We start from the raw sequence: 26,433 nt of genomic DNA on the forward strand, positions 1-26,433 counted from the left end.
AGCTGTAATTGTGCGAAGCAAAGTGAATTATTCACTCAGGCAAATTAGACAGGAACTGAAGCCCAACCAAGTGGCAGCATTTAGTATATGCGTGAAGCCACACATAGGATTTACCAGTGCGCCAAACTCATGTGAACGGACCATGCCGAGGTAATCTCAGAATGTTATCAATGTCTACAATATAGACAAACTGCACAAGTAACAATTTCTGAAATCAACACAACATATATATATAGCCTGGTGAGCTAAGCCTGTTTTCGCGTAACATTTCCCAGTTAGCCATGAACATGACACGCAAATCTGAATCAGGCATCTGCGTCTTTTGTGGTCAGGGAAAAGGCTTCACTTGGTTGTAATTGGCTTGAACCAATTTTCTGTCGTTGCATATCTACTCAGAACTTGGAATGCCTAGTCATATTTTATAATCCTCTTTCATCGCTGGAAGAGCTTACATCATTTCAGGAGAGCTCTGAACATGCCCCTGTCCTGTGATGTGTGTGCTGAGGAAAGTCATTTGCATTGTACGACTGCGTGTGTGCAGCTAGCGTGAAGAAACAGAGGCTTCTCCCACCTGGGCGGATCTATGCTAACAGAGGTTTTAGCAGAACATGCAACCCAGGAGGCACTCTGTAATTTGACTAATGCGATGTGTCACCAGCTCAGAAAGTTTTCTTTTGTTATACAGGATTATTTAAGATGTTCATCGCAGGAACAGGGCCATTATCATCTAGCCATTCTAAAAAGCTTAACTAATCTAAAACAGAACTGATGAAAGCCTCATTTGAGTGCCGTTAGCTCATATAAACAACAAGCAATCACAGCATTCCCAGCTGTATTCTCGTAATAATCCTGACAGCAGGGTTCACAGGAGAAACAGCTGCACACTCAAAGATTATCTACGTTGTAATTTGGCCGCAACTACTTCAGGAGACCCGGCCAGGATCGAGAACATTTGACTTTGGTTTAGAAGATTATTCAGAATGAAATATCTCATTTCTGACCAGAGATGTGAATTAAGGCATTTCAGGCTTGTAGCCATAAATGACCCCAGCGGCTTTCCGTAGACCACTGCACGAGTAAACACATTCCCCAAGATGAATTTACTCGCTCGCTCCAAATACTTCTTGAATCTTATTTTTTCAACAAGAAACATAAAATCAATTTCACGCTCCAAATAGATAAGCACATTAAAATGCATTGTGAGGTGAGTTGCTCATACATTTTCAGAGAACAGGCCAAAATATTCCTTCAAACCTAATATCCCACTTAGCATGGAACCATGGCAAAGCCAAATCTCATGAGGCATTCCTAAATGTGATATTTCAGGTTTGTCTATGTTTGCAGGCTAGACAACATTATTTCATCAGCAGCCCATCAACACCGTGGTCAGCATTATAAATATCAATGAACCTTGCTCATGCTGCGTTGTTTTGAAGCTTTTTAAAGCCTTTTTCAGGACCATATAGTTTAGTGACATGAGTTAGCATGTGTACACTTCCTAGCATATTTAGAGCCACCTCTGGAGAAGCAATTAGAGTGTGTTTGCTTCCCTTTACTGGGGATCATCAGTCTTGAGCTCAGTGGGTTAATCACATCACTTTTTCTTTCCAGAATCAGTTAAAACCAACAATGATGAGCCTTGCATATACTGTATGTTCAGTGGATTTCTCCGATCATTAATGGTGCATATTATTGCTGCCTTCATGAAATGTGTTTACAATATAGTATGCATGGCGCATGATATGGGTTCAAACAGTCCCAATCTGATGAAAGGGAAGGCAGCCATTCTAAGGCCGAAAAAACAGACCACTAACGACCATTATATTGCCAAACTCTCATGCTACAAAGTCCATCCTGCAACCATTGTGACTGAAGGCAGTAGTTGCCTTTCAGAAGAGTTTGATCAGACCTAATCAGCAACCGACTGAAAGGCACACTCACTGTGTGGGACTGTTTTTTATTCTTGGAAAAGTGTATTGGAGTCTTTGAAGTAGGACTTTTTCTTTGCTGCATGCATACAAATTCATGTAAATACATAAAAGCCTAAAAGCTTTGGAAAACAATGCTATAGACATAGGCACATTAGCACAAATTTAGCATGAGTTGAAGCCCAACAAATTGCTAGTATGTTAATTCTGAGCTCTAAAAACACATGTATTCATATTTTGATGCAGATCTGAATTGAATACTTTATGTAGATGAAACTAAGAAGAATTCAGCAAAAATATTTGGTTGAATGCACCGGTTTCTCACTGACTGCACTGAAGTCCAAACTGTTCAATCCAAGTATGAAGTTTTCCTAATGTAAATATTAATGATGTTATAATCCCGGGTTATGGGCAGAGGTACCTTCATTGATTGTGGCTACCAGTCCCACCTTGCCTGCTCCAGACACCAAGTTAAGCCACGTGTTACCGTGAGGTAATTAACGACCGCGTAGCTAAGAGAAAGGGCAGAAACTCCCGGTGTCCTGACCAGGCTCAAAATCATGACCGTTCACCAGGTCCAGCGAATAAATTAAACCAATCCCTCGCTCTCCGCAACAGCCATGTGGACTGTAAGGAGAGCAAGTCCTTTTACTGTGTGTGTGCGTGACGAATGTGTGCATTACATACAAGTGCTGCTCGACGCAAGTGTCTCTTTTGAATAAAAAATACAATAGATTTTTTTCCCCCCATTTGTTAATGTACGTAATGATGCCACTGTTTGCAGGCTTTGATGAAATCATCAGCTCAGCAATCAACTGGAAAAATAATTTCCCACATCGCTGAAACCTCCAAATCCACAAGAGCCGCGAGTCTTTTAATGACAAGTATTCGCGTGCAAGATTTATAAGGGTGTTCAGCCTGCAAATCAAGTGCCCCCTTCCTTTTAAAAAGAATTATATTCATCATAAATACCACTCCTTTAATTATTTGATGAAATAATGTATTAAGTTCTTATGCACATCACATAACCATTCCAGTATTAATAGAGGATAGCTGCAGACAATATCCCCGGCCCATTTGACATTATGACTCATAAGTACAGATTTCTTTTCTTTTTTTTGAGGTGACCTTTAATATGCCTTGATCCCTTTCACCCAATATATTCCACAGATATCAGTGCATGTTGGCAGTGTGCTTGGTAATTAGGCAAATTTCCCCTGGCTCCAAGCCTTAGATGGTGTCTGGTTTTTAAAAATAATTCTCCCCATGGCATTGTTCTATGCACCAGCAGTCTGGCATTTGTGTTTCTAAAGTAAAAAAATTCATTGCAAAAATACCAATTATGTGTCCCTCCTGAAGTGGTATGGCTAACTGCAAGCCCACAGAATTTCCACCTGAAACCTCCCCTTGAGGTGCCTGCTGAATCTCTGTTTGGGGGCAGGGTTGCCAGAGTGGATTTGTGCTTCCCTCTGTGCTTGGACGTTGCGGCCACGGCTTACTAATCTAGCCTGATGAAATTCTAGCGATTCCAGAGAACTGAGACACAGTGCAATTCAATCCATCTCTTTTCTGGGAGCAGAGATGAGTCTGGAACAGACAATGGTTTGTTCGTGGGGCTTATATATTCACACAATTATCTGGGTTGTAGTCTCTCTAGTACCTGACCTGGCTGCTAAAAAGGGCTTTGTGGACAAGTGTCATTGGAAGGTAACGAAGTTTCCCCTGGAGAGTACAGGTGTGCAAAGCTCTATAATGCTTTGTGACCGCTTTTCATCAAGGTCTCAGTGAGGGGCTTTCCGGAGAAGGTTCCAGGCAGAGTGAAACTTGTTTGTGCCCTTGTCTGCAGTCGTTTTCCTGCTCTGTTTCATGTTTCTGAGTTTGGACATCCTGTGTAGTGAGCATTGTGCTTTCGCATTAAAACAATAATTGCATGTCATGCAACTTAGCATTACCTTGAGGTTGATTAATGACATTACTGAAATGCGGTGAATTATGAGTTACGATACCATTTTCATTCCGGAAGACGGCCCTGCCATGTTTCCTGGGTATGTCCATGCTACGCTCCCCCTCCTCACGTTCATTTCAAACTTCAATACAGCCCTGCTGTAAAATCTGCCTATGCCAGCTTGACCATATGCCATTTTTGCATTGTAAGCAGTTGGAAGTAACTACAAAGGCAACATTTTAATATCAATGTTATGGGGTTAAGGGACGAAGCCCGTGTAACTACGTTGGCGATGGAGTCACGATGTTGACAGGCAGACAGGTAACCTGGGGTCCTGAAATATTTCCATGGACACGTTTGAAAACCTCTGTTCTAGGCCAGGCGCTCTTGGCTGTCTGTCACGAGGCTCCGGCCAGCTCTTCAGAGGGGTGGCGTCGGACTGGCCTGTTACCGCATCGCCGTGTCGGCTGAACGGACGGACACGACTGAGAGGGAATCATCATTAATCATTCATTCAGAGGTGGGGCGGAGCAGCCCCGGGGCTAAGCGGGGAAGTGCAGGAGCAAAGCGGCGAGGGCGAGCAGCCCGGTCGACGCCACGGCGCATGAGCAGGACGGGTTTCGCGAAAAGGGAGCAGCCAAGGTCACGGCGGGGGGAAGGCCCGCCTCGCGTCAGCGCTTTCCGGAGCATTCCGCTGTTTACCTCGAGTGTTTCTCTTCGGTCAGGGCAGGCTTGGCTTGGCTTGGTTTCCCCAGCCACCCCCCCCCCCCCCCCCCCTCCCCCCGCTGTCTCCTCTGAAGCTAATTGGAAGTGCGCTACATCAGGGATATAGCAGTAATGCTGAATCACAGGCCCGCGTAAGCAGCTTAGTCCCTCTGATCTCGGAGTGAGGAGCGGTGCGGAGCGGTGCGGAGCGGCGTCCGGGTCACGTGGGGTGCTCTGGTTGAAATCCCCCACGGGAGACTTCCATTGTGCCCTTGAGGAAGGCTTTTCAAGGCGTTGAAAGGAAATAGCCCCACAGTGCAGGCCACAGACTATATAAAGACGGCACACGGTCAAACGGCGTAACTGAGAAACGCATAATGTCACCCGTTGCTAGTCATTCGCTTTAATACATAAAAAAGTACTTTCATGATGCTTGAGAACGTGGCTATTTTTCCCTGGTTGCTCATCACGTGTAACGGAAGCCGGTTCGCTAGCCAGCAAAGGATGTAATCAATTCCCCATGAGGCTCTGCTTCATAACATTCTCTTCTGCCAACGGTTTCCTTCCACTGACTCATATTCACCCATAACCTTCTCCTTCTCCCACAAATCCTTTCATCAAGTTCACCATCCAGAACATATATCCATTGTTCAGAATAACCTCTTATCTATGTGGGTTTGTCAGTGCATTTTTTTGTATGTTATTTGTTCATAAGGATATTTTTAAAAAGAACTACTTGAGGTTGTGGGCCACCCAGCTTTCAATCTACAACCAGTTTGTCTGGCTGACAAGTTCTTGTCCACCCCTGGTAGTATATCCCTGCGTCGCACTCGATTTAACACCACCTATAGCGGGCAGGAATCCCATCAGCACATTTATAATGCCATTCGATCACAGACAGGCCTACCCATCATCTACTTGGACTGTGCCATAAACCAGCAGGCTTGGGTTGAATACGTTTGGGATTCAAATACTTTTCCACAGTTATCTGGTGTATTAGAGCCTATGAAATGTTCTCAAAAATGCAAAAGGTTGGTTCTTTTTTTCCTGGGGTTTTCCTTGCCCTGAGCTCATGGATTGCTCCATAATACAAATAAAACTGAATTCAATTCAATTCAAATCCCAGTCCTCTTGGTTGAGTCAGTTACACCAGGCAAGATTATTCAAGCACAGAAAGGTATTTGAATAAAAAGAAATATATATATTTGACCCAGGTTTGAAAACCATACCCAGCATCGTCTGTTAAACAGGTTCGATGATCCCGATTTCAGTTTGCCTCTTCCTGTTAACTGTCCAATCTATAAATCTGTGTTCTGCCCAGGGGACATAGAAAATGCACTCAGCATTCCAAATCCTTTCAGATGATCATGCTTTATGACTGGAGACAGCTCAGTTAGCCCCCAGAATTTATCATTATTATTTTCTACCAAAGAAATGATGAAAACCCAGAAAAAGAAAAAAAAGAAGTTATATTTTTGCCAACATTTCCGTGTGGTTCTCAGGCTCCCAATTCCCACACGTCAATTATTTCTCCGTCTGTCATCGCAGACAGGCAGATGGAGGACCGACGACACTGCAGCACGTGTGCGCACAAGATCACGTGCAAAACGTGGCCTTCTCAGTCCATCTGTAGTTACAGGTTCTGTAAAACCCAGCCAAGTATAGTGCCACACTAAGATAGAGAACTTTCAAATCAAACATGTGGCCCCTTACTGGACTCATACAAACTCTGATTCAACAGTGATAATCTGTTGATGTACAAAGCATGACACTGTCACTGAGCACTTTATTAGGTAGATCTGTACACCATAAAAACAAACATGGTCAAGAGGTTTAGGTGTTGTCAAGACCAAACAACTGAATGGGGAACACATGTGATCTTAGACCAGGAAATGATTGGCGATGGTGCAAAAAAACTAAAAGCATCCAGTGAACGGCAGTTCTGTAGGTGAAAACACCTTGTTAATGAGAGGAGAGGTCAGAGGAGAATGGTCAGACTGATAGGACGGTGTCGGTAACTCAATTGCAGAAGAGAATCACTGAACACCCACCAAATCGAACCTTGAAGTGGATGGGCTACAGAAGCAGAATACCAAACAGTAAACAAAAAGTCTCATAGATACCTAATTAAATAAAAAAAACTTTGTTTTAAGTGAAATGTTTGCATTTAAAGAAAGCCTCAAAAGACAGGAAATTAAATTGATCAAGCCTTAATGCTAACATCAACCTGCTCTCCATCAAGGTATCAGCACAGATCTCTGACAACATGCTATACCCATGTACAATGCCTACTCTACTTCAAATAACATGAGCCCACCACTGAGCAGATTGTTTATGAATCTCTTAACCTCTCAAATAATTCATAATCTTAAGAGTAGTGCACTGTAAAGTGTATTGGCAATTTTGCATATTAAAGTTAGAGGCAATGTATTTATTTTACACTTTTCTAAAGCAAGCTTTATATACAACTTGTCCAATGCGTCCTCTCTGAGACTACATATCTTGCATCACTTGTTCCACATAGCTTACCAACAAACTGTCGGTACACGCAGCATACAATTCTTGATTGAATTGAGTTCTCTCAACCAAAGGTTTTGTTTTCATAGCTAGCACGCATAATGATGAATGATTTAAAAGAAAGTAAATCTAGTTAGCGTTCTTGTTTTCCATTTCAACATCTGAAATGCATTTCTTCAGTCAAATCTTAAGGAGAAGCCTGTTGTCTGCTGTCAACAAGGTATTTGCATATTACTATCTTGCTAATGAGATTGCATGTCATGTGTAATGAGAAATATCCCATATCAGCCTGACAGCTAGCTAGTGAGGTAGATCACAAACTACTTTTAAAAGACTAACCATGGGCTAGCTTGTTAAGAAAAGCCTTGTGTCTGGAGATGCCCAGTGCCACAAGATAATGTTTGAAAGCCATGACAGAAATGCCCTTTCTCCTTAATAGCCCTGCATAATGTAAGCATCAGTATTTCTGGAGTGCAACAAAACTGGCACTTTAAAAAAAGGTTTTGCCACTGCTTGTGTGAAAGGAGAGGAAAGGATGTCATCTCGAAGGAAGAAAGAAAGAAAAAAACAAAACAATATATTAGAACTGACAAATTTTTCAACAACCTCCTTTTTGTGTGCGTTGGGGATCCAGGAGAAAGAAAAGGTCTACCCTGGTGTCAAATCCAAATATGACCAGCTGGAAATGACCAGGCCAGCGAAGAACATTTTGGGTCGACGGGAATATCATCCGCTCCGCAACCCTCTACGTTAAACACCCGGACGCTTTCACTCCTTTTTCCATACAACAGAGCCTGATGTTTACACTGGAAGACATAAAACATGACTGTAACGTAAGAAAGGAGGGATAATGGGATCCCCTGCTGAAAACGCAGGGACCCGTCTCCTGTAGGTAAATGGCGGTTTGAGCCTCGAGCTTTTACCTAATAACGCGTCGCAGGCAGGAATTCGGCGGCTGATTGTTACCGGAATTAAGCCACCGCCCAGCAGGCGGGAGAGAAGCGGCCCGCCTGATTGCTAAGTAATTACACTGTCCCCGCGAAAATACCGTACGTCGGTCTGTCCGCGTATTGCTTCAGCGTTCACACGCGTGAGTGGGTGGGAGAGTGACGCATGAGAGGGGGTGGGCGGGGGGGCTGGCAGTCTAGGGCCAGGAGTCAGATTCTCGTTGACTGATTTTGGCACATTCGGATCGCTCCCCCACTCCCTTCACCTCGACTCAAATTTGAAGAGGGGAAACAACCTCGCTGCTGCTAATTCCAATCCCTGAAGCAGCTGTCCGCTAGGCCGAGACAGACAGCTTTCTGATTGTGAGAACAGAACGGCTCCCAGCCGCCTGGAGCCTGGAGAGATCGTGAGGAGGATGATCAAGAGAACGGTGGGGGGGGGGGGGGGGGGGCTGATGAGAGGAATTTCAGAACGATGTCGCCGGTCCCACGCACCGGTCGCAGAACAAAGCTCCCGTCACGCCTCTTTCAAATTTCTCTATTTTTCCCCCCATCAACTTTTTATTGTATTTTCAAATTGACATCATCGTTGCCATAAAATCATTATAGAAACCATCCAAAATGAATTTCACCCACATAAAAGTCATACAGATGAGATATTTAGAGCTCATCGCTTACATTCAAATCATATGCGCATTAGCATCGCTGCAATAAGCGTTGAACTGTCTCTGTGGCTGTGCTCCAAACCATTATCAGCAGATTCCATGACTCCATTTTCTTGAGTACTGGTGCCTCAAAATCGCTTGTGCGTCTCCCCACGTCCTCGTCAGCTGAGGCTCCGGGCATTGGTTCACAGACAGTCACGTGACCTCGCTGCCGACAGCCAGTCACGACGCGCCACTCTGTTCCTGCCAGGTTTCCAGTAGCATCTGTGAGCGCATTGATCAGCCTGGTAACGTAACGCCGGATAAGTAATCGCTCGTATGACTGCGGCCCCATAATGCTTTGTGAATCTGTGTGTTAATCTCTGTGCGAACTAAACCATCCTTCTCCATTTTAAGGTGAAGGGCACATCGTCCCCCGTGTGACTGAGTAACTCAGTCTCCTCTGTGAATCCGGGCTGTCATAGGCCGACCGCAGCTCCCTCTGCCTCCTACCATGCAGGCTGCTGAAATATTTGATATTAAAATTGATTTTTAAATGCGTAATGTGCGATAATGGAGGGAAACTTAATTTTCAAAAGGGAATAGCTATGGGTGGCTGCACCGGTTTAATTTTGAAGACAGGGACTCTAATGGGGATGAAAATTGCCCAAATGTGCGTAATCCAACTGAAGCAACTGACTTTTTCCCCTCTTAATCATGATTAAAATTTCAGGCTCAAATTTCTCATGCCTTTTCTTCTTCTTTCCAGCAGCAGGGCTGGCGGTGGTGACCAAGCAAACTACCCTTTCTGCTTCTCATGACATCTTCTGATGCTCCCTGGAGTCTTAGGGAGCAAGATTATTCGTTCGACCCTCCACGGTTAACGGTAGAAGGAATCGTTAGTGTCATTTAACCAGAACGAGCAGCTCATTACCCCTTAGCAGGAATGGTAATTGGTCCAGTTCTGTGCTCTGTTAGAGAGGTGTAGAAGGAGAACCAGCGCCTTAATGAGGGAGAAGAAACGGCCATATGGAGTTGTAAAAATTAGGCGTCGTCATATGTCTGGTGCTAGCACTCTTCTGTGATTCTGTTCGGAAGACAGGGTATAAAATAGTCCTGCAATATTGCTGAATTATTAGAGAGAGAGAGAGAGAGAGAGAGACACAGAGAGAGGGAAAAAAAGACTATTTTTATCCATTTTTCTTGCTTTTTTCTACTCCTAGCTCTATTCATTGGGATAGGCTAGAAAGAGAGCGATAAATGAAGAAATGAGGCAAATGAAATGTCCTTTGGCCTTCAAATGTCAGTCACATCAGTTACAGATGAGACAGATGGGGAGAGGTGGATCCACAGGTCGATCATTTATATGTCAGACTTTTTCCCAAAAATACTTCTTCTCGATTGATTTCCGGGTCAGGAGCAGTGAAAAGAAAAAGTCTGAGAAAAATAAGGGATTGGAATGAGCTCAGGGAGAAAGAAAGGGAGAGAGAGAGAGGCACCGTTTTGCCATACTCCAGTGGTGCATCATGGGCCAGGCAGCAGCAATCAGCTGGCCCCTCAGTGGAAGTATAGGGCCTTTATAAATCATCCACGGGATCGATACGTTTGATATACTGAGACAAACACCGCGGACCCAGTGGTCTCTTAGAATCCCCTGATTACGAGAAGCACTGCGAGTTTAAGTGGTTCAGGAGAAGCTTGCTCCAAACACCTTAACGCATTAAAGTGAATACCCCGTTATCTGCGGTTGTTAAACCGGGCTTAGAAATGCGCTTAGGTGAGAGGTACACCAAGCCTATTTTCAAACAGCCCAAGAAAATAGTCTTTTTTCATTCAATTCTTGATTGTTGAGAACTCAGCCATCATTTTATATCTGCTCATGAAAAACGTCTGTGCTGTTTTTCATGCTCGGTTAACAAAACCGAAAGTATACCGATCCAAATAACTGTACATATTTTTTTCTTAATGTGCTTTGTTTTAAAATCATGGATGTCTAGACTAATTGAGCAATTTCTGTGAATTTGCTTGCATAAGCTTTACTTGGAAAACAACTGATCATCACAACATCATCATTTCAAGCTCTTCAAATACAGTAGGCCTATGAAATACATGCCCAGCAGGCGGGATAAGGAAACACAAATAGTTGTTGATGAATTACATTTAATATACTTTTCCCGTCGAGTATTCTGTACCTTTTCAGCAGCACCTTTTGTCCGTTCGAATTCACATCACCGACGAGAGGCCCGTCTGCAGTCTCCCCACACTTCGGCTTAATTAATTCTCCAGCCGTCGGAGAAGAGGGAGGAAAATGTCGACTCACATAATTAAAAATTGATTCTGAGCTTTCGGGAGACACTGATGGGACGCTTCGGACAAGATGGAGGGAGAGGGAGCACAGATCTTATCTGACAGGCGTCCGGCCTGCGCCGTGGAACGGCGGGCATCGGAGTGACAGGACAGGAGGAGGAACATGTCGCTCGTTGTTTACTCAAAACCGGTCACAATGTCAAGGCGTTCACAAAGAGCACTGACGTAGGTTTTTTTAGAAAATTCCAGAACCCGATTTCCCCTCCCACCTCTGTGGTCAACCCTAATTTTTAGCAATGTTATCTGATAATTATTCAAAAAAAACATCCGTCATATCATCTGTCAGACCCTAAAATATGCAAACTTCTACCAGAACTGAAATTGCTTTACTTCAATCAAATCAGAAATACAAACAGTATATCAAAAACTCAAGGATGATATGAAAAGCTTAAAAACACGAAAAATATGCATGTGTTTAATTGGTAGCTCTCCAATTGACATAACATCATGAAATGGAAAGGGCCAGCTCGACAGCTTACCCGGCATGCCTTTTTCTTTTCTTTTTTTGCATGAAAAACCAATTACTGTATTGACGCCATGGAAATGACATTAAATTGCTATCATCTGGCGCCTTTTTTTTTTCCTTCTAAAGCTATAAAGCTACAGCTTGTAATTTGTAAGTTATAACGTAAAATATGAGCCATGGTCGTAGCCTGGGGAAATGAGGCCGCTAAGCATTTCGGTAATGCATTGCTCTCTGACTGACTCTTTCAGAAGCGATCACTTACCCTGCAAGTGGCATAGTCAGAGTGTGTCACTTCAATGAGAAAAGCAGGAGATGAGCAGCTCTTCTGGAAATGGTTAGCAGGTGGCTAGCATGTGAGCTGCAAAAGGGCGCTGTAAGTCCCTGCTTGCCAATTGCCGTGTTAATGGGAAATTGCTGATGTCATGATTAAAATGACCTGAAATGACGTGCATTGACTGTCGTAGACAGGGCCTAACATATCACCACAGTTTCATGAAATAGCTTCAGCGCATTTATACATTTGTAACGACATAAACGCAGTTCCACCCTCGATTAATTTATGGAGCTTTTGGATTTTTGATTGGTGCGGTCTGTGGATTTCCAAAATGCAGAGAGGCGAGGTCCCCCCACACTCATTTTGCCATCAACATGTTACTAAATACCGAACTGTCATCACTAAAGCAATGACATTTTAAAATTGGTTATATAGATAGAACCGTGAGTTTAACACTTTCAAAAACTACCAATACTACCATAGTGATTGAAAATTACACTGTGAAAAAAGGAACGAATACAAACAAAAACCCCACACCAGCCCAGCCCTTAATGGACGTGTGTGTCGAATACATCCCAGAAAGACCCCTCAAGTGTATATAAACCAACACTGTGGCCATGGGAATTTTTGCCTCCATTTCCTTCAGCGTACGTTCATTTTGTTACATTATTCCTGGGCTTAGCAGGTGGCCCTATCTAGGGCAGCATGCACTATTTGTGTTAACATTAGCCCAACAGGGTTTGCTTAGTAGGCAGCCTTCTGCAGGTCATTCTACATATCCTTCCCATTACCCAGTATTATAGCAAGGTCTTTACTCAGCCTCTTCAGGCTAAGAATAGCGCCCTGGGATAAACAACAATGTTTTTGCAACCTTCTGGTGAATGTCCAGCTCCCACAAGGGGCTGTATTTGGGTACAGAATTTCTCCAAGAGGTCACAACCCCACCCAGTTGATACTCATGCCCTTGGAGTATGCACTCGCCAAAGACCGCTTTTAAACCGTGATCGTTGATGAGTGCAAACACGCTGCAAGTGTTTTGGCACTTTGGCACCCTGCAGTTACCCATGGGCGCAGATCTGAGAAGTTAGTAGTAGCGGCATTAGCGTTCGTCAGTCTCCATCTGCCTTTTCATGGCAGTACATGCATATCAAACAGTTCAAAACGCAGTTAATTTACCTCCTTACACCAGTCAAATCATGTAACATGTCCGTCTTTCTTCATTGGCAAAACCCCAAATTAACTTGACCAAAGTGAATTTGTGAATTATCTTCTCGAAAAGCAGTCTTCCAACTGCAATGGGCCTTTGCCATTTCATATTGCTCTCTCTTAACCATCACATACTGTAATCCTGCCATTCGTTTGGTATTTTTATTTTTTACTTGTAAGGTTAACAATAACAAATCAAGACCTTTGTAACCTGGAGCCCTGCATTGAAAGAACACACGTTCATCCTCTTCATTTTCTATTCTTTTGTTTAAACTTTATTTTACGGGGATGTTTAAAAGCATTTCACTGGTTTCATGAATTTATATTCCATGGTTAAGAATAAACTGAAATGCAGAGATAATGAATTGGGGTTTCACAGAAAGTGTGCACGTTCACTGAGACAATGGCTGGGATTGGTTCAAAAATACATATATTAATGTGCCGTGGTGTGCACGGCTAAGGCGTCGGACTTTGATCGATGCAGTTGCACACCGAGGATCGGGCTTCACGCCCCAGTTTGGCTGGCTCACGTGGGAGCGGCATAATTGGCCGACTGCTCCAAAGGTGGGGGGGAGGGACTCCTGTAGCGTAGTGGTTAAGGTAAACGACTAGGACACGCAAGGTCGGCGGTTCTAATCCCGGTGTAGCCACAATAAGATCCGCACAGCCGTTGGGCCCTTGAGCAAGGCCCTTAACCCTGCATTGCTCCAGGGGAGGATTGTCTCCTGCTAATCAACTGTACGTCGCTCTGGATAAGAGCATCTGCCAAAATGCCAATAATGCAATGTAATGACTCGCCAGGGAGGATCACCGCATACAACAGCGCCCTGATCGCCTTGGAATCACGGTCTGGGGCTTGAGACGATGTGGCTTGAAGACAAGTGTCAATCTCTTTCTGTCTTTCTGGCTGCTGGGGAACGGGGCTGCAGCGGTGTTTCCTCCACTAGCATGGGGGGGGCGATTGAAAAACAGGGCCATTCGCAGCCAAAATGGGGAAAAAATAAAAGTTGCCCGCAAATTTGAATTGCATTTCCAAAAAAAAGGCTCAATGAATCCAGTGACAACACCGAGGCTGGATGTAAGGTAAAATGATGGGCAGAAATTGTGAAGGATAATGAGCACAGCCTTCTTTTGGATTTGAGTTTGCATGTGTTTGCATGTTCTCCCCGTGTCTGCGTGGGTTTCCTCCGGGTACTCCGGTTTCCTCCCGCAGTCCATAGACATGCAGGTTAGGGAGTACAGATGAAAATAAGCTCATTAGCTAACTCACTTACACTGATGTGGAAACTGAAAATGTTCTGTCCCTGATAAACATAATAAATAATAAAAGCAGCCTTCTTTTGAAAACACTGCACCAGCTTTCCTCATCCATCTCCATTGTCCTCGGAGCCAAAATGGACGCCTCTTTTATTTGCTGAGCGTCAAAGGGTAAGGATACTATGCTCAAGCTCTCGGAAAACCAGTACTCGTTGTTTTTAGATATGTAATTTGTCCCTTGACCTAATCATCTTGCCCTTTCTCTCAGCTACTGGGGCATGCTCCCTGTTGGCCAGGATGAAAAACTGCATGAACACTGAATTGTTTCAGCTTCAGGATCCAATACGATCAATTTCTGTTGGCATTGTTTACACACCATAGGGAGTCTGTATGTAGCCCTTTAACGTTAAGGGAACAGGAACACACACACACACACACACACACAGCCCACTCACACACACACACACACACACACACACGCACACACACCACACACACACACACGCACACACAGCACTCACACTCACACTCACACTCACATAATCAAACACGCACAGCCCGTCGGTGTAATGTACAGAGGAACAGGAACACACACACAGCCCACGCACGCACGCACGCACGCACACACACTCACATAATCAAACACACCAAACACACACAAGCACAGCCCATCGGTATAATGTACAGAGGAACAGGAACACACACACACAGCCCACTCACGCACACGCACACACACACTCACATAATCAAACACACACAAGCACAGCCCATCGGTATAATGTACAGAGGAACTGGGGCACACAGATGGGCTTGCTGGCGAGCCAGCATGCATAAAATATAGCTCCAAAGGTTTATCTGCTTTCCTGGGGGAAACGCTTACCAGGATTAATAACAAGGCCACGACCCCTGCTGTCTTTCTTCTCCGTTGTCCGGTATGATGTTTTTCAGCCCAATCTGTGCTCTTCTCCATTTTACCGCATATACATTTTTCATTAACTAAGAAACAGTCTGTCTCTCCCTTAGCTTTTCAAGGCTGCGGGGACAGACATATCCACTGAGAAGAAGATAAAAAAGCGAAATTCTTCTGACGGAGGACGAGACTCGCCACTCGATTGCTATCGGGGCCAGATTTGACTGTGCAGACACCAGAGCGTCGTGATCAATAGCACTGGTGATGGAGCCACTCAGGATGTCACTGTGAATCAATATAACCCAGCTGGCTGCCTCGCTTCACCGGCAACACTCCAGCAGTTCAGACAGATCCAGCTCTCATCACCGTTATTATTATTAAAATGTAATGCAAACTTGGATTAAAAGCGAATGTATTAGACATAGCATAAACACTCAAGGTGAATTTAACCGCTGCTGAGTTTTGTGTAGCCTTAGAACCGGGATGTTCCATTCTGTTGCACTTGCTACAGATCTGTGTGCTCCGTGTGAGTATTTTGATTGCGTTTTTGTATATTTTGATATTTAATTGGTACCAATATTCAGCTGAACTAAAAATGAAAAGCACTCAGAATGAGTTTAAAACACTTGAGAACAGCCCACCTCTCAAGCCCCACCGCTTTAACAAACGCGAGAGAGTTGCTGTTTTTGAATTTAAGAGTTGCGCGGATGAGTGGGAAGCTGCGTGATAAACAAAGAGGAACAGGAAAGGAAAACAGCAGCCAAACCAGGTGCAGCTGACACCCTCACCCATTTCAGGATAAAGGTGTCGAAATGAACAGGTTCAGGCCTTTCCCCCCCGCATGCGCAATCATTAACGCGTATCAAAAAAGGAAAACAAAGTGAAAAACATCACGACTCCACTTCACGCAGCGAAGAGCGCAATCGGCACAAAACCACCGCTGCGAGACTATTCATTGAGGAAAGGCAGCCAATGCAGAATCGCTCCCCTCCGCTAACTGGTAGTTTCACTCGGTGGGGCAATTAAAAACATATTGCTTGAGTGTTTGCAAATTGGATCGAGGACCTTTTTATTTGGAAGTTAGTGCAATCTGCAGCTTCGGAAAACACTCTACGGCTGCGTGCGCTTTAAGTATGTGACTGTTGACCTGATTTTCCTTCATTTGCCATTTTGGGTATTTGTGGTAATCTCAGAATGGGAAGCCCCAACAGTGCAGGAACAGTCCCTGCTGTACATAATTGAAGGAAAGGGAAGAAAGGATTATTTCAGATAATCAAATCAAAACCCAAACTGGAATTTAGTCATTGTGGTTTAGACCACACTGCATTCCCAGATTGCAACAGAGTCGGCTTGGTGGCTCATCAAAAGGCACTCTTCTACCCCGACAGTGCCCATCCCAAGCAATCACCCAGGGATTGGAGGGTTTCACATATATTTCTGTCCAATTGGGTACCAACAATTCAAACTGTCAAACTGCATGTGAACGGTCTTCCTCCAACTGTTGTCTGTGTGAGCCTGACTTCCGATTGGATAGGAAGCGGCAGCTGACATAGCTGATTGGTGGGCAAGTGTTGGAGCCTATCCCAGCAGTGGGCGAGAGGCAGCAATACGCACAGGTCGACAATCCAGACATAGGTCCCACATGAAAAGGTTCCTTAAAATGTATTTATTTCTGCATTCAGTATTCATATTATAACAGCTGCTTATTATTTAAGCAACCATGACAACCGTTTCACAGCAGGAATTTCTGTTTGGGATGGACTGGGTTTGTTTTTTTACTGGTTAATGACAACAGGTCATTAACCAGCTTGCTGTTGTAAAGAGAGGATAATATTGCATTCACAGAAAATGACAAGCAATTTAATGGTAAATCCACATGCTTCCACAGATAATCATAAGTTAAGAGTTGAAGGGTGTTTTGGCACGCATGGAGATGGCTGTAGGGGAAGCCGTCTGTCCAGCTGGCTGGCTGTCTGGTCGAGACCTGTGAATTACAGGGTTCTACCATTTCTACAGTGGTTAGATTTTGGGATTTAAAGTTGTTATCAGTTCATTGGTTGTCAAGTAGAACTTTCTAAAAACTGGAATTACACAGAAATGTTTTTAACACTGCACCACATGTAAAGGATGATAAACATAGCATTTATATATAACTCAGCACCGACAAACCACTGCTAGCTGGCAGAAAGCTAGCAGCTGGGCTGAAAAACCTGTGAACGAACTGTTAACATGTGTTGCCATTAAAGGGGTTTCAATTAAGAGTCCTGAAATGTTAGAATCAGGGATGTCTGTACTGGTGTAGTGGGGAAACTGACAGATATGTAGAACTGACAGATATTTAAATTGAACATGGCATGAATATGTGGGTTCATTGGTTTAGTGCAGGGATTCCCAAATGTATTCATGTCATGCCCCCATAACGGAATAGTTTCTGGCTGAGGACCCCCAATATGGGGGAAAAAAGTTATCTACAGTATGTGAGAAGTGCATGTAATTTTGAAAATGCTCAAATTTCATAACAACAACAAAAAACGTAGGCCTACACTCACTACTGAGATGGATAGACTTGGATTCTGGGTTGTAGCTGGCTGTGTTGCAAATTGTAGAAGCCATCGGTTGGCCTTTTCTCCCACCACTCTAGGTTTTTTCCTTTTTCAAAAATTCTCCAAAAAGCGCCAAGATTCTGACAGGGGAACTACAGAGAAATGTATTTGAACGTTCAAATGAATTCCTCCTGTGACCTCAAATCAAATCTCGCCCAATGTAGATTGAAATGGATTTCTGATCCAGCTGAATTCACTGAAATATGTTGAAGGAGTAAGAACATTTCAGTAATTCCCTCCAAAGTTTTGCAAGAATGACTGAACAACTGGCAGAGTTCAAATACCCATTTGAAAACAGCCCCTTGGAACAACCGGCTCAGAGCGCAACAGGAGGCTTCAATTGGCACCCATAGGTTAGCGAAGTTTGGCAAACGGTCTATGCGTCATGGAATGTGATGATGTTGACTATTTTAATCACGTCTTTAAGCACGAGTAGCAATTCGTTAGCAACAAGTGCTTCGCGATGACGCATGCAGTAGCCACTACCACTGCGATGCTTTTATGAATGCTACAACTCCGCATCACTAGCCTGTCACGGCATCAACACCGTCCACTTTCACCCCCATATGAAGAGACCGAAATTGAATTTGCCTGCATGAAAAAAATGTCCTGTCTACTTTCCTTTCCCTCAATTTCTTCACAAAACAGGAGCTTCTTGAGAAACTCCCCACCTCTAAGAAATCTGACATAAACTCAGAGCCGGGCAGCACTTGCTGTCTGTACTTTCATCTAAATGTAACACAATGAAGGGACAGGCCTTTACTTGTTCAAGCAGTTGCTTAGTTGTATCCTTGGCCATGTCTGATACTCTTCTAGTGACCATGTTGTTTGAGGAGAAGTTCTGAGCAGCATCCTCACCTGTCATTTCCCAAATCTAACAGCAATTCTTCCCGAATTGATGTTGTTTTTTGCAAAGGCAATGTACAACACTAAACATTCCTTTAATACCTTTTTTTCTGGGACAGTTGCTTGCTGTTTGAAACTACTTTCTTGTTTAGCCAGCCCTGATGCTTTTCATTCAAAGAATTCAACAGGTTGGTATGCATGATTTTCATGTTTTTGTTGTAAATGTCTTTTAGACAGATGTTTAGATGGTTTTAGGCATCCCCACTGCACACCCTGGGGCTAGTCAAGGCCATCCTTTTTCTTGATGGATAAAACTTGACTCACTCGGACCAGATGTGCTTGCAGCTTCATCGGAATATGTCCACAAAAGTGACCCAAGGGTTGCTGGCTACAATATGTCTAAATTAGCTTGAAAGATGCTTCTATTTATAGTGAGCTACTTCTTGATGTTTCTGTACAGTGCCCTTAGCACGCAAACAACATATCTTAAAAGTGAAACAGAATGATCATAATATTAGTGACTAATGTCAACCAAGGTTAAAACATAATTATATCATATTCAAAAAATATTATGTAAAATAATAAGTGCTATTATGCATATTTTATTAAAATGATTTACTTATTTCATTTATTTTTTTCAATTTAGCTGTGGACCCCCAGGGGACCACGTACCCCAGTTTGGGAACCGCTGGCTTTGTGTATGCTTTGTAGGTAAAGAAGTCAAATATATGCAGCCAAACACTTTGAAGTTAATACACATTTCCTACTTTGTACTCGCCTCTCAAGAAACCTCTCTCTACATTCACCAGAAGTTATGGCTGGAAGTTATTTTATATCTGGGATACTTCTGTGCTGCCAGACTACCATCTGTTTCCAATCTTAGAGCACAGATTGAAAATGCAAATTAAACTGTCATGGTTATTATTTATTTTGCACTGTCATCCACCACATATGCCATTCACTTCCCTACCCATGACAAATTTACTCTTGATTTAACCTGACAGTTCTGTCCAGGATTCGCCAAAATGCAGAAAGAAGCCACCAGGCTTTTATGGGCGTGGCTGGATTGAATGACATTATCAGGCCTGACAAAGACCTTGCTGGCCAAACCGTTTCAAGAATAAACCTATTGGAGCAATAATACAGTGTGTGGACATCTTCTTTGTTCTCTCTGATAATTGCATATTTTGTCATGCACCTGTACCTTACTTGCATTGGATGTGTACAACAGCCATTTTCTCCTTTCTTGAATTTAACAAACGCCACAAAGTAATAAGGAAAGTGCCACTCTGAAGTATGAAATGCACTGGCGGAACATTGGGCTCACTCGGATGTTATTTATGTATTTATTCATTTACTTTTCTGAATCTTTGGACCTTCATACATGTATTGTGGTGATAATATCAGTTAGTCGTGGCAGAAAATGAGAATATCTTGCTATTTCTTTAACTGAGTTCAGATGGGAGAGCTGACATTCAGTAGAGCTGAAAACCCTGAGCATGTTGGGGGCGTTGCTGCATCGGAAGCAAGCGTCGATATCCTCTCCTCCCATCTCCCCTGTCTTCTCATGCCAGCCCTTCTTAGCTGATTAGCACTGCACCCCCTGCAAACCGCAAACTGTGTTTAATTGGCTTCCAAACTTTCTAGGCCAGTGCACTGACGTGGGAGGCAGGTGCACTTATAGTTAATGAGAAGGCTTACAGGAGTGACACCTAATCAATAGTCACGATAATGCACAATAATCTCTTGTATGCGTCGCCAACTTGCATGTGTCAATAAATAAACAATACAACATAAATTGTATTAATAAAATGGCGTATAAAATAAACAACAGATGTGATGAGCTATACTGTATAAGGGACAATTCTATTATTTTACATTTGCCAGGCGTTATGGCCAGATGAGTCAAAATTGAGGAGAAACAATCAGTCAAAATGTAAATGTGTCGCGGGAGTAAATATCTCTATGGTCAACCTTAGAGAGTAAAGGCTCTCTGTATCTACAGTATGTTATCTAAGCATCTGCAATGACCGGACTGCACTGCACTTCATAATCGTTCATAAACACAATATACTCCTTACATGATGTATTCCACCTCCTACAAGGAAGGGTCATAAATTACCGAAATATATCCCTTTTGAAATCTGAATTCTTACATTCTATTCAGCATCTTTGTTTTATTCCTTCTCTGATATTACATCCTCAGCACGCTGGCACATACGTTGCTGTGTCAAAGACCTTATATTAAACTTTTAATGCATGTATTCTTCATGTAACTGTGGGGACAACTTGCACTTTTGTTCCAGAGGTCTAATTTAACGCATGGCTCAATTTTTATATTCCTTTCTCTTTTTTGTACCTTTTTTGCCATCAATACCTCTTTGGAATACATTTTGTGCAAGCCGGACAACATAAATCGTGTAACGGGGAAATATCGAACCACTCTCTGAGGGAGGAATGCTGGTATCAATGCCATGGAAGAAAATGGGAATAAAAAAGGCATTGCTCCCTTAGACATCACTGCGAACAAAGGGAAAGTGAAAATGCCACTTCCATATAAGTTGAATTGACACACATGTAGAATAATTGAGCAAGTTAAATTCAGCCATTGTTGCAAACCGGGATGTCTTAAAACAAGTTCATTTAGTGTGATGCAGTAACTACAGCTAAGTGGTCATTAATAAAATTATACACTGTACAGATGTTCACCCTGTCAAACGGTCGTCATCAGTTATTAAGCATTTTTGCACATTACTTATGAAATGGAGGCATATATAATGAGGCCAGGCGACAAAGGCAGCCCAGGCCTTAAGTGTATAGCAGTCCCACTTGATATGATGGATTTGTATGCTGTTCCAACCTTTTTAATGCGCTCTTGATATGCAACTTGCAGTGAAAACACTGTGTGAGTGCATGCGTGTTTGTGTGTGCGTGTGAGGGCGTGCGTGTTTGTGTGTGCGTGTGTGCACGTGTGTCTGTGTGTGCATGTGTGTGTGTGTGTTTGTGTGTGTGCGTGTGTGTGTGTGTGTGTGGCTGTCAGCCCAAGTACATTTATTTCATTTAAGACCATCCAGGTGTGCCTCTAAAATGAACAGGAACATAATGGTGTTTCCAAAGCTCAGAAATAAAATGGCTGCACCTTGAATTGCAGGGACAGAAATTCTTCATTCTTTACTCTCAAATCTCTTTAAATACAAATCTCCCAGTTCTGACTACAAGCTTTTTTACGTTCAGAACAATAATCTGTTTTATTTTCAATAGCACTATTTGCTTTGGCAGCACATTTGGAATCTTAGCTGGACTCCTGCCATCAAGCTTGACAAACAAATAACTCCCAAGGCAGAACCAATTGCAGCATTCTGCAAAGTCTCTCTATTACACAAGCAGCTTCAAACACAATGTTCTGTTGATAGAGCCTATGAAATATCCTGTATGCTAAGAATACTTTCAGATATAAAAAGGTGTTCACCAATGTTCAAAATATATGACATTCTATAACCAGTGAGATTATAATTCATTCTAATAGTATACTGAATGTGGTAGATTAGAGCTCTTTAAATAACAGCCCAACAGAATACAAAATTGTTTTGCATTCAAATACTTTTATATGCTTTACTGAGCCTGTCTGGTGTATTGGAACATACTCTGTTCCTCTTGGTTGACTGAATTGGACCAGGCAAAATCAATCGAGCACATAAAAGTACTTGAATCCAAAACAATTATGTATTTGACCCAGGTCTGCAGCCCAGGGGCCGAATACAGCCTGACATTAACAATAACTTGGCTCTTTGATCAATGATAATGAATAAAAACTACATATATTATGATTTTTTTGAAGGAGAATCTATGCACCAAGAAGAAGCAATTACAGAACCTCTCAGTACATTACAGTGCAACACACATGATACGATGCATTCATCTCAGATTATATCTTACCTGTAGACTAAGGTGTCATCTGAGGAGCTGTTGTACTGGACCTGGTACATTCTAATCCCGGGAACATGGCGCTGAGAGGGCCATTTGATAAGAGCCGAGTTGACCGTCAGTTCGGCCAGCACCACCCTCCTGTCCGGCCCTCTGGTGTCGTTTCCCGACGCAGAGGTGGACTTCGCGGAGGTGAGGATGTCAGATGGCCCCGGGTCTGGTTCCCGGGCCCGGTTGGTGCTGTTGGCCAGGTGGGGGAGCGGGTTGACCATCAGCTCCACGGTGCCTGTGGACTCACCGGCAGCGTTGGAGGCGATGCAGGTGAAGGTGCCCGTGTCCTTGAGGGAGGTTATGTTGATCTCCAAGCTGCCGTTGCTGAATGTGGTCATGCGGGAGGTGTTGGAGATCAGGCGGCCCTCGGGGGAGATCCAGTGTATGTCCGGGTCGGGGTCCCCGTTGGCCTTGCACTTCAGTCCCACCGGCTGGCCCTCCATGGCGAAGGTCTTGGGCGACTTCCTGGTCATCACCGGCGGGTCGCAGATGAACTCCTCCTCTGGGATGGTCCAGAAGTATTTGGCGGTAAGGTCGGACGGGGAGGCGCAGGTCTCTAGGTCGTCCTCGCGGGTGAGCCGGCGAAGCCACAGGAGCTCGCAGTTGCAGTGGAGGGGGTTCCCCCCGAAGCTGAGGACCAGCGAGGAGAGGGGCGAACCCTTTGACTTCGCATAGACGGGGATCCTGAGGAAAAGAGGATCCGGGGGGATCTTTTTGAGCTTGTTGGAGGTCATGTCCAAACGGGCGAGCTTGTGCAAGTTGGCGAAGATCCCCAGGGGAACGTTCTCTATCAAGTTGTGGTCCATGTTGAGGGTGTTGACATTGTTCAGCTTGCTTATCGTCTCCCAGGGAATTTCCACCAGGTTGTTGTACGAGAGGTCCAGGTCCTCGAGGGTCCCCTGGAAGTCCTCGAACGCTCGCGGCGAGATGTCGTGGAGCTGATTGTTGCTGAGGATCAAGTGCCGGAGGTTGGTCAGCCCGCGGAAGTGGTCGTCGGACACCACGGTGAGCCGGTTGCTGTCCAGGTGCAGGGCCCGGAGGCGGTTGAGGTCCGCAAAGGTGTAAGGCATAATCTGGCTTATCGTGTTTCGGGACAGAGTCAAGTGCAAGAGGCTGGTCATGTTGGCGAAGTCCCTTCTCCTCACCGCCGTGATGAAGTTCTCTGTCAGCCGCAGCTCCACAGTCCGGCGGTCGATGACCGTGGGCACGAAGAGCAGCCCTGTCTTGGCACAGAGGATGGCGAAGGAGGGCGAGAGGTTCTGGCACATGCAGCGCTTGGGGCACAGCTGCCCCCTCACCGAAACGGCGAGCACCAGAAGGGAGAAGATGAACCTGTCCATCCTCCGGTCGTCTGCGAAACTGCAAAGTCAGAAGGAACCGTATCAGGATCTGTACTTTCACCACCAGACAGATAACTAACACAAAAGTGAATGACCAAACAAGGCCAGTAACCTGTCTCTATCATAATCTAGTTAACTTTTGTCATCCCTTCTACTTAAAAAAAATAAACAAGCCTTCTATATTAAGTCAGTTTGACATGAACTTGCCTTTCTCCTTTCACTATGTCACTAGTGTCATTTTTTAATATGTTAGTGAAACAATGAAATTGAAGTATTGTTTGAAGTAAAATGAATAATAATGGAATATAAATAGAAGATACAAAGGAAAAGGTGGGAGGAATATAACCAGACATTTCAGGAACAAGACACACTAATAATACATAAGAAATAATAACAATCTGTTACCAAGACATGTACGTGTCAGATACCCATATAAATCAAAGGATGAAACTGACAGTCAGTGAGACTGTAAGCAAATTCATATATACAATGGATGGGACTGAAAATACTAGTTTTTATTAAATGCATAATATTGATGCCTGTCATTTTGCAAAGATAGCACTTTTTCCTCCTCCTTTGGTCTTGTATGCAATGCCTGAAACCCCTTTAGGCTATTTTTATATTTGTCAAATATCTGGAGCTTTTCAGATATTTTTTTAATGTGGATATGAGGCCATGCACATTCAGAGACACTGGTACGAATGTGCAAAATTAAGTGATGTGCGTGGGAAGAGCAACATAGAATATTTATATAGAAAATAACTCAGAGAGAGCCAAATGAATCGAATATTACACATGAATGTGGTTAACTGACAGGTCAGGTCCGTAATAAAGGCACAGTTGGCAGTCTGCATAAAATAGGAAGTCTGCTTTGATGGAAAGACAGATGGACAATTATCAATTATGTTATTTATTTCCAAACTCCTTCTAATTCCAATAATTGTATTGTATTAGTTGATTAGACTAAAGCTGTGCAATTTTCGCCACGATTCTGCAGTCGCAGGTAAAATGAGCAAATCGCAGGCGAGTTTTTTCATTTTGATCCAAAATCGGCCATAACTACATAACTTGGATCTCATAACTACAGACGGCCGATTTAGTCTTAGCCTCCGACAGAAGACTGGCAGTGTCAGATATTTCTGGCCAAAATCGTGCAATCGTGCAATAGAACAAGCAACGGGAGCATCGTAATACAATACATGACATACTGTAAACTATACACATAACTCTCTAACCACAATAAACACATTGGGCAATTCGTATGCCTCTGGTAATTTTTGGACTTGTGGCACGGCAAAGTGGGAGGAGAGCTTGGGGTGTGTCAGTCAAAAGTGCGCAGCTCATTGCCAATTTGGTGTAACTTATTGTAATTTTCCAGTCGCCCTTTTGCCAACCCAGGTCTAAGGCACAAGTTTCAGTTATGAACAGTTTTCAGTTTGCTGTTCAGTTTGTCTTTGATATTGCTAAATCCCGCAAGCAGGACAATGCATCGGTTACATTGTATTTATTGTTCACAGTATGCTTTTTTCTTCTTTATGATTTGAATTCCTGTATTTATTTCTGTTTTTAATAGTTTGTGGCTATTCTCATTGTAGACTGTGATCGCTCAGGTACAGTATTTTGTTATTTTATGGAAACCTGTCTGTAATGAGAAGAATGGCATAATGCAACTTGAACATTTTCATTTCAATATGTGACGGTAGTTAAAGTGATAGCTATGATGGACAGACTGCATCTATTAAATCAGTTTGATGATTAATCCAATATTTTGCAACGATTTTTAGTTATAGAATAGTGTGTTTAAAGGATTGAGCACAGGGTATGCACAAATAGATATTCAAAAGGATTTAATTTAATTTATGAGATTTGTATTAAAAAAAAAAAAAAGAAAAAAAACCACACACACACAAAAAAAAACCTTTTTTGGAGAAACATCTGCCTTATCCTCATCCTCTATTTGTAGAGACTACGAAAATTGGCTAAACAACCTATTGCCTATAGAAATATGCATGGATCTTAATGGTAATGAAAAGAGTTGAGGGATGGGCCGGTGAGATGTAAAGGGTTAAATCTGTAACTTTTCTGTCTTTTCTCAAACATGTTCATCTGCTTCATTATGATGTTCCACAGACTGATTCCCAGTTTAATGACAAATGCATTCATGCTAATGATGATAAACTGACCAATCAAAATGCACCCAGGTCACATGCTAACTCTGTTTTTTATTCTCTTCCACTTCTGTGCCATTTTCCATGGCAAAAAGAGTACATAACCACAATCCTGACCAAATACTCCATGATTCTATTATACAAAATTTCAATTATAACAATGGGACTGAAGTCTCAGATTATAATAAAACGGTAGTCTCTGAATATATTAAAACTGGCAAGTATGGGAAGGGAAGTCTCCATTCAGAATCTATCTTCTTAAAGCTGTTTAATAGCTTTCCTTTTGAGTCAAGGAATATCATCTTGCCTAATTGGCATGACTTACAGTGAATGCG

The 26,433-nt window shown here is 43.2% G+C and overlaps 1 protein-coding gene across 4 annotated transcripts in view; it reads right to left on the reverse strand.

Annotated features, from left to right (window-relative positions):
• zgc:172282 (leucine-rich repeat and fibronectin type III domain-containing protein 1-like protein) overlaps positions 1–26,433 on the reverse strand; it is a 122,158-nt gene that overhangs the window by 24,844 nt on the left and 70,881 nt on the right. For 3 of the 4 annotated variants that reach the window (XM_061216161.1, XM_061216159.1, XM_061216160.1), the window contains one exon: positions 22,552–23,949. In XM_061216161.1, coding sequence (XP_061072145.1) covers positions 22,552–23,930 — 1,379 coding nt within the window. In that variant the 5' untranslated portion in view covers positions 23,931–23,949. Of the gene's footprint in view, positions 1–17,036; positions 17,168–22,551; positions 23,950–26,433 lie in introns of those variants that run through there. The other variant, XM_061216162.1, reaches the window with a different exon arrangement.

Source organism: Conger conger, chromosome 13, assembly GCF_963514075.1.
Source record: "Conger conger chromosome 13, fConCon1.1, whole genome shotgun sequence".
In the NCBI taxonomy this organism is placed as follows: Eukaryota; Metazoa; Chordata; class Actinopteri; order Anguilliformes; family Congridae; genus Conger; species Conger conger.